Source organism: Lissotriton helveticus, chromosome 4_1 (assembly GCF_964261635.1).
Source record: "Lissotriton helveticus chromosome 4_1, aLisHel1.1, whole genome shotgun sequence".
Classification (NCBI taxonomy): domain Eukaryota; kingdom Metazoa; phylum Chordata; class Amphibia; order Caudata; family Salamandridae; genus Lissotriton; species Lissotriton helveticus.
This window is the reverse complement of record NC_136063.1, coordinates 1918237972-1918247291: the sequence shown is the minus strand read 5'-3', so window position 1 is coordinate 1918247291 and position 9320 is coordinate 1918237972. Positions and strand designations below refer to the sequence as shown.

At 45.2% G+C, this 9320-nt stretch overlaps 1 protein-coding gene across 1 annotated transcript in view; it reads right to left on the bottom strand.

Moving 5' to 3' along the window:
• LOC144829431 (hypoxanthine-guanine phosphoribosyltransferase) overlaps nucleotides 1-9320 on the bottom strand; it is an 887535-nt gene that overhangs the window by 582356 nt on the left and 295859 nt on the right. The window contains exon 3 of the mRNA XM_078688569.1: nucleotides 837-1020. Coding sequence (XP_078544695.1) covers nucleotides 837-1020 — 184 coding nt within the window. The remainder of the gene's footprint in view (nucleotides 1-836; nucleotides 1021-9320) is intronic.

The following is a 9320-nucleotide window of genomic DNA, read 5'->3' as shown; positions in this document are numbered from 1 at the left end:
ATTCTCCTACATTGCACCTAAGACCAAGAACGACATCTCCCAACACATCAGGGCCACAAGAAGTTGAAGACCTGGCTCTTCGACTAATTTCTGCAGGCTGGACACCCCACACCTTAGTACCAAGACTACAAGCCTGCTCCAGCACCTGGATACCCTCAGAGGTGGTTAGCTTTGTATGTCAAACATACACAACATAAAGCAACACTGCTGTTAACAAACTGAAAAAGTAGAGCTGAATAGTGCATTAAATCAAACATTGTAATACAATTATTACACCAAATAATAAAAATAGGATCCCAAAATTAATCTCCCTAGATTGACAGAGTGAATTGTAAAAATAACTTGATGGCCAAACATGGCAGAATCAACTGAGTTAGGTAGGTAACAAGAAGATTATGTGCAGGAATATATTTCACTTTGCTACGACGGGAACAAAAATGACATTATCATTGACATAATACTCTTATTATTTATCAACAGAGCCAAATTTGCTCTGACATTTTATATGCTCCTCCCATAGCAGGTCTAAACAGTTTATGACTATTTATTCCTCAATCTACTTTTGTGCCATTATCCAAGCATTGACGCAGAACTTGCTGTTCAATGCTGGCTAGTTCTTGTTGCACTATGATGCCCCGTAATATGCCTACCTAACTAAGAAAGCACTTTAGCTAAAGTATTCAGCCAAGCTTTGAAATAAGCAATTCATTTTAGGGGTGCTCTGCATCCTAAAAAGCAAATCTTTCATAATTCTTCAAACATCTTAGATTGTTTAAGTATGAGGAAGCTGCTAAATGGTAAAGAGGCATAAATAGGGCTGATATGATCATACTTACACAGTAACTCTTCAATCTAATAAAGTCTACAGTCATGGGAATAGATCGATCACTGTTCCTGTTTAGTGCTTTGATGTAATCCAGTAGGTCAGCAAAGAACTTGTAGCCACCCTTGAGTACACACAGAGCCACAATATGATGACCTCCCATGTCCTTCATGATATCCCGAGCCAGCCTTTCAGTCCTGTAAAAAACAAAGCATGGTCAACATTTCAAATCAAACTAGACCCTCTCCATGTAAAGATGAGGCTACAACTATACATAGTTGGCCATAAGAGTACGAATTATGATAGAAGATGGTACGTTATCTCAGATTATGGCAGCTTTCATTTTAAATGTCCAGAGAAATAAAAAGCAATATCGATATGTTGGCAAGATTGTACTCTTAGTCCTACATTCTCCATTCTTCTTCGAGACCGGTCACAACGGGCCTCAGTCTTATTTTTCAATGTATCCTACATATATATATATATAATTAAAAACCACCCTAATCGACTGAATAGACACAGTTGTTCATATACCAATGAGATATCCTCAACAGCAAGGGTGAGAAATAGCGCATCATACATTGAAAATTTAAATATGAACAAAACAAAAGATGTAAATAATTAAAAAGCTTGGAAAGCCAAATCCTGACATGTTCACGCCTGCACGCCCTTGAAGAAAGCTGCATTGTACTTTCTCCGCCTTTAAAACTCTATATGGCAGTTCTTGCATCAATATTAAGGGCCAATCTGTTTAGTAAGTTTTAGAACCAAAAAGTAAACCGAGCATAAAAATTGACTTCCACATGATCCATAATTCAAGCACTTCTCCAAATGTGCGAGTATACTCCTAACACACCTTTCACACACATAACAAGAAGAGCAGGTGCATCAAAAAGAGGGGAGGTGGAAAAAGACGAGGAAAAACCACAGGGACACAGTTTGTGTTGAGCACTCCGTTATCTGTTCCCCATTGTGTTACGAGGTGGCACCTTTACATTAATAGAGATAAACATTAGGTACACATTATTCAAGCTGTGGATTGCCCCATGGTCGACTCACTAAGCTCCCTCTTTCTGGTCTCTAGAAAGCATTGTGCTCCTTCAGCTTGTGCTAACATACGGCTGTGCCCCCTTCAAAATCCTTTTACGGTCATGGTACAAAAGAGATGGTGTAATGTACAATTTCAAAAGCTCCGCCTTTACACACTGTACTTTTGGCCTCATCATTTTAATGGTTTGGCTTATGTCCAGGAACACCAGGATCCTACAACCTCAGGCAACCCCAGATCAGACACCACTTCCTAATGTATTCTATCACCAAGCTCCAAAATAAATGTGCCCACAGGGGAACACTCTTTACTGGACCCTGTTATTAAACTGTAAGAGCATGGTGACAATAACATTCTCTTCGGCACTGTGATTGCATGGTCTTTAAATTCTCCTGCCTTTCAAGAAAGTGCCAAGGCTTCCAGTGCTCCCAATCTCTGATCGTAATCCTGAACACAGGCTTCAGTGATGGTAATTCTGGAGGGCAGCTCAAAGAAGCATTCTATTTTAGTTCAGCTCTAGACTCTGTTAGTTATGGAGGCCTTTTAGTTATGGAGGCCTTTTAGTGATTCCGTAATCAGGGCCTCATCATGAAACATATGCTGCCCTGGCGATCCCAAATTTTCCTAGTTAAGGAAGAAGTCAAGTTTGTACCTTGCCCCTTTATTCCTTCAGAATCCCCTGACTTGATAATGTATTAAAAACAGAATATTATCTGGCAGACCAACTACTCCGGTACAATGATGGAGGGGATGCAGCTTAATGGGTAGAGTGGTCTAACTGGAAGATGGGGAACCCGGTTAGCGTCTCATCAGTGACGCTCACAATCCTGTGATTCTGGGCAAATCAATTAATCTCCCTGTGCCTAACAAAATGAATATGTCCATCTGAAACGCAATTGGAACCTTAACTGGATTCACCATCTAGCAGTTATTAGTCAATGCCTTCTGGGCATGGTAGAGAGAGTAAAAAGGTACTCCGGTAAGTGCCATGGGTAAGGCACTTACTGCTTTAAAATTAAAGTTTATCCTTATATTATCCTTGGTTCAACTGAATAAGAAAATGGACACAGGGGCTAACTTAGATCCATAATTTACTGTTAATGTGAGCTTCAACCTCTAAATTCTGTCCATGCTTAAAGTTGAAACTCACTTGACTTGCAGCATTGGCGTATTAACATTTACAATCTCATTTGAGACTCTACCTTAAAGCTCATATAGGCTCTTAGATGTATAATAACTAATATTACATCTCTGTTAAGAGCCATCCCTCTGTGTACATCTGTGAGGTACTAGACCATCATCTACTGTGGACCAGGGACAAAGTATCTACCCTGTAGTAAAGCGAATGGAAAAGGCTTTTAAATAAATGTATTAGAGAAACGTCTATTCCCAGAGATCATGCGATTAGGTGAAATACAGAGAATACAATATTGAAATCTATAATATGAAGACTACTCTTTCTGGGCTATAATTTACTACAAGGGGTAAAATAAAAAGGGGGGGATAGTTGATGTAGAAGTAACAACTTTGGCTTCCAAAAAAGCCTTTTAATGAACAAAAAGGCTTCAAGTACCTCCCGAGTCACAAGAAACTGTCAGCAAACCTAATGACGCTGGCCAACTGCTGGCCTAGCTCTGCGCTTCCCTACCTGGTAAAAGTCATGGAAAAGATGATAAACACCTAGCCATCTACTTCACGGACAACCACCTTTCTCCACAACCCTCAATTTAGATTCAGCCCAAATGACAATGCAGAGACCGTTGTCATTGCTGCCACGGACGACATCCAGATCATGGACGGAGGGGATACCACTGCCCTCATTCTACTGGATTTTTCCGCAGCCTTCGACACAATCTACCAACCCATCCTTATCAGACTGCAAGAAGCCTGCATCCAAGGTCCTGCACTTTGAAGGTTTTGCTCCTTCATGACACACTATTCCCAGTCGGTCATCCTGGTCCCCTTCATCTCGGACACCATAAACTTCATCTGCAGTGTTCCACAGGGATCCTTCCTCAGCCCTGCTCTGTTCAACCCCTACATGACACCACATGCCAATATCATCCACACTAACGGATTCAATATCCTATCCTATGCTGATGAACACCCAGCTTATACTCTTCATCTCTCCAACAAGATGCCAAACACCCAGACAAATTTCTCTGCCTGCGTGACCAAAGTCACCAGATGAATGACAACCAACAACCTCACGCTTAACACAGACAAGATGGAGGTAGTAATGTTCAGCAAAGACACCTTGCGCTGGTACTCCACCTGGTGGCCTGCCAAACTCAGACCCACACTCCTCCTAGCTACCACTGCAAAGAACCTCGAAATAGTACCAACAACCAACTCACCTTGACTGTTTCCACACACTACAGATGCGAAGATGATTAAGGGCCATATGTATCAAGCCTTTTTCCCCGTTGGCAAACAGGCAGATTCTCAGAATCGGTCCGTTTACGGATTGGAAAAAGCCTTTTGGGATGTATTATCCCAAAAGGCCATTGCAAAATAGAGAACGGCAAAATTTGCGATTCTCTATTTTGCGAATGCAATTAAGGAATTGCAAATTGCGATCCCTTAAATGCAATTCAGGAAGCACCAGAAATTTGCTATTTGGCCTTAAAGAATTGCAAATTACCACCAACTTCAAGTTGGAGGTAATATGCGATTTTCTTTAAAAAAGCACTTTTTAGATTTTTTAAAAGTACCATATGTCGCACATACATGCCTTTAAGGCATGTATGTGCACAAAATGTGCACACATACATATTTCAGGGTTGCAACAGGGTGTCCTTTTGGCACCCTTGAAACTGCATTCTCAATTTGTGATTCTATAATTGGTAATCGCAAACTGAGAATGTGTTCCCTTTCATTCATATGGGCCTCCTAGCCCAAAGGAATGAATAGGAAGGTATTCCTTATTTGCAAATATCAATTAGTGATTCGCAAACAAGGAATATGTAGAAAATCCAGCATTGCATTTTGTGATTCTCTAATTGCGATTCGCTAAAAATCGCTGTTAGAAAGGCGGTCCCGGGGGAGGCAGAAGATGTCTGACTGACCACCCCTAGGTCCACCCTTCCGTCTAGAAGTAGCCGAGCGTTACTGAGAGGCCTCCTGGGTGAGGGCCCTCTCCTAGGATCGTACAGCAGAGTAACCACACCACTACAAATGGACACCACACAAGAGGATAAGTTCTTAGGCTTTATCAAGAATAAAGGGTGCTTATCTTCAGCGATATATACAGGCAGATCAAGGGATCTAGAAAGTCTTATAAATGAGGGAAAGGGTAGCGGGACAGTCTCAGTACTGGTGATGGAAGGGGGTACCCTGCGCACAGCTCTCAATCCTCGAGCCGGGGGGTCCCGAGAGGTCGAGCCGCGGCAGCGCCGGTAGGCCTCGAGGTGATTTCGGCGGGTATGGGCCGCGGCAGCGCCAGCCGGTTCCCAAGGTGGTTCAGCTAAGATGGGTCGCGGCAGCGCCAGCAGGCTCCCAAGATGGTTCAGCTAAGATGGGCCGCGGCAGCGCCAGCAGGCTCCCAAGATGGTTCAGCTAAGATGGGCCGCGGCAGCACCAGCAGGCTCCCAAGATGGTTCAGCTAAAATGGGCCGCGGCAGCGCCAGCAGGCACCCAAGATGGTTCAGGCTAATGAGTTCTTCTCGGGGTCAGCCGCGACAGCGTCAGCAGGGCTCTTGACTCCAGGATACAACTGGCGTCCTACTCCGGGGCTGGCCCAGATATAGGACGGGAGTCCTTTGATGTCCGGACCCTCGCGCCTGGGGGTCAGAGGGGCCGGGGTGAGGGTGTCCAGACACCCAGCAGGGGGGTGGAGCCAGCACCCAGGGAGGCCGGAGGGCGATCGATACCAGTCGTCCGGGGACGGCTGGAGGGCCATCGAAACTCCCCTCCTCTTGAATCCGTTGAGTGGCCACTCTACCACCTGGGTGGATCTTGGTGCCTCGATGTCGGGGCTTCGCTGGGGCCTTGGCCGGGGTCGGGCTGAGGCCACGTGCTCGGGACGTGATGGGTCCAAGATGGAGTCGGGCCTGTAGGGGTGGTCCGGAATGGCAACCGGACCGGCAGCGTTGGGGCGTGTAGGGTACGCCGTGTTCCAGGGGGGAGAGCCGTGGTTCGCCAGGTGGGATGCTCTCGTTGGTAGTTCGTGTAGGGTCGTGCCAAGGGGGTGACCGAGGCTTGCTGGAGGCCTGATGTCGTCCTGGGCCCGTCATGCGGGAGGGGTAGGACCATGCCACGAGGCCGGGTCCAACAATCGCAATTTGACAATCGCTAAACTTTTTTGATACATATGGCCCAAAGTAGCTTCCCACCAACACTTGCAGTACCATCACCAAAGACCTTATAACCAGAAAGCTGAACTACAGCAATGCACTTCATGCTGGAATTGGCTCTCAACTGACCAGAACACTCCAGACCATACAGGCTCACTCTCAAACTCCCACCCAGCCCTCGCATCAAGGCAATCCACAAATGAGCACTCTTTAAACTTGCCACGCACACATGCAAAGCCTTGCACAATACTGGCTTTACATACCTCAACAACCACAAACTTCTACAAACCTAAGAGACACTTCTCTTCAGCCGGACACTTACTCGTTACCCCTTCTCCCCACCTCCCAACCACCTTTTGCATAAGCAAAACCAGATCCGGCATTTGTGCCTTCTTCTACCTCGCTGCTAAAGCCTGGAATGATCTACCCCTGTCCATCCAAGCCTCCTTCTCAGTTCTTGAGCTCTGCAAGGAACTGCTGAAGACCGGTCTCTTTCCCAGCCCCCACTCTGACTACAACATTCAACTCCAGCTTCAGCGCCTGGACACACCCTTGGGTGAGTTGTGCATTATACATAGACACATAACATCTAACCTAGGGGGTCTCTATATGATAACTATTCACAACAATTATTTTTAGGAGATTACTCCTGCAGATGGTCCTCATGTCTTGGCTAGGAAGAAGGGGCAGTATATCGAGGAAAACCTGCCCTTAGGGAATTCGATAGGATACAGCAAGAATTCGTTGTAATCTCTTGCGTAGAAAAAAAGACTTTTTCTAGAGACCCGTCACCCACCAGGGTAGCTCCTAGGTGGCATGCTTCATCATTGGGGTTCATCTCAATCCTCTATGGATTGAGGTGTGCTGCGACTTGCGAATTACGTAGGAGCACTTTTTATTGTAGACTAAGTGTAGTGCAGTGATGTGGAGCGGAAAGAGAAAGGAAATCTAAAAATACCCAACTAGTTGGCCACTCTTTTATTCCCGCCCCTAGTTTGTATGGTTAAAAATCAGGGGTCTTTTACTGAGAAGAAACCTGGCCTTATGGAGTCTGGTTGTCTCAGAAACATGTTTTGAGCTGTTACCCTAATAGCTCTTCATCAACCATATAACCAAGTACAGTAAAAGACAATCTTATAGGAGCTCTAAAGATGGAATCTACAGTCTGAGCTTTTAGCATAAAAGAACATTTAGATAACGCTTTACAAGTTCTAAAGTAAAAAGTGTAACCAATATAAACACAAGTTGAATAAGCAGCACAAAACAATACAAAGCAGCTAAAACCTCACTGGCCACCACATTACCCCTCAATATATACACTTCTAACTATTACTATCCAATTGCCAACGCAGTGTTGCTCGTCATACAAAGAACACGGAAAACCGTAATGCATTTATCAAAAGATTTAAGCACAGCAATAATTGCAGTGATCTGATGAAAAATTATATAATAAGGAAACCCAAGTTGTCCCCCAGGTCAAGGTTTGCCAGTAACAAGAAAAATTGAACTTTTGTAACGTATATTTTGGTATCACCAGCCTCCCCCTAGGCACTCAGCAGCACCCCCACCCCCAACCTCGAGACCCTCCTGGGAGAGTACTAGCACTTTACCAACCATGATTGATTGATTTCAAAAGAAGGCAAATCGTAATGACACCCTTGGCGGCAGTCAAGGTATGAATCATTGTTGCCCTGAGGGTCACCTGCGCAACTTCATCAACATGCTCCACTCCAAACAGCCAGTGCTCAAACACTGATGCACCAAATCCCGCTCAGATGCCCAACATCTTTCAGAACCTCAACCCCACCAAGACAGAATTACTGCTATTTGCCAAATATAATGAGCAGGATGTAGTATAAATCTGGCTGGATTACATGAACGTTGATGGCTGCAAACCCCAAATTTCAGCAATGCCAAGTCATATGGATTTTCCCTGGACACAACCCAAGAAAAAACAAGCATTTGCAATGCAATAGGTCTTGCATTTACCAGAGTTTGAGCTATTGACATTGCAAATGACAATGCCTTTTATTTTTGTTTTAATTTTTAAAACATAAATAAAAGGAATTGTCATTAACAATGCCAATAGCTTAAACTCGCCTAAATGCGAGACCTATTGCATTGCAAATGCTTGTTAAATGCGCCACTATTGGGCCCACCGGAAACCTGACCTGGGGCAGGTTTGTTGGTGTGAGCACAGTTGGTAAATATCTGGGCTGGAGGCACTCTTCTCTTCGAATGAAATGCCTGCCCTTAGTGATTGCACTCACAGACCTCACCCTGATGCTGCATTGAAAGCACAGTCCCCGTTGTTGGCATTTCTGACATTAAACGTTGTATACAGACGGCCGTATGGTGGAATTTGTATCTTCTGGGTCTGAAAAGGATGGAGCAAAAGCCCTTGAGTGACCTGGCAATTCCCAAAAAGGCCTCCAGCATACAGTGTCCGGCCATGCTTGTTTTCATAGGCGCCATGAAGTACAAGTATGCCACTATCTCTCCTCATGGGATTTAAGAGCCATAAAAAGTTAAGCCCTCATTTTTCCCTACTTACCTCGTCATGGGCACACTAACCGGAGAGACGGAGCCTGTGAAGGTGCAAGCAAGCCGAGGCTAGCGGTCAGCGGTAGGCATTTCCCCCACAGCCTGAAACCATTCTGAAACGTCACCCGAGACCTGTACCCGTACTCCCCTCATGTGTTGGTAAGTCGTGCCGTCTCTGCCTACAAAGAAATTTCAAGAGGTCAAGGAAGAGGTCGGAGACCTGCACTCCCGCCGTTAGTTGGCGGCCACAGAGTGAGAGATATAGGCAGTTAGGCAGTCGACAGGGGCTGCCCACTAGGTTCAGGTGTGGGTGCAGTCTGCGGTCTCTTCTGGCAGGCGGGTCCAACCTGTCATTCCGCCCAGCCCACGGCAGGAGCCAAAAGATACCTACCAGCAGCAGAAACAAACAAGTAGAAGATTGCTGACATTCTGAACAAGTTGAGCTCTTTGTCCAAGGAAAAGCACACAGGTGGTGTTCCGATGTCCCTGCGGTTATTTTAGCTGCACCAAAACCAGAGCTAATAAAGGATATGACAGCATGTTTCAGCTAGTCCAACCCTGACAGAGGGCAACAATGAATCCTCTGTAAGAGGATCAGCTCTTTGAAGCT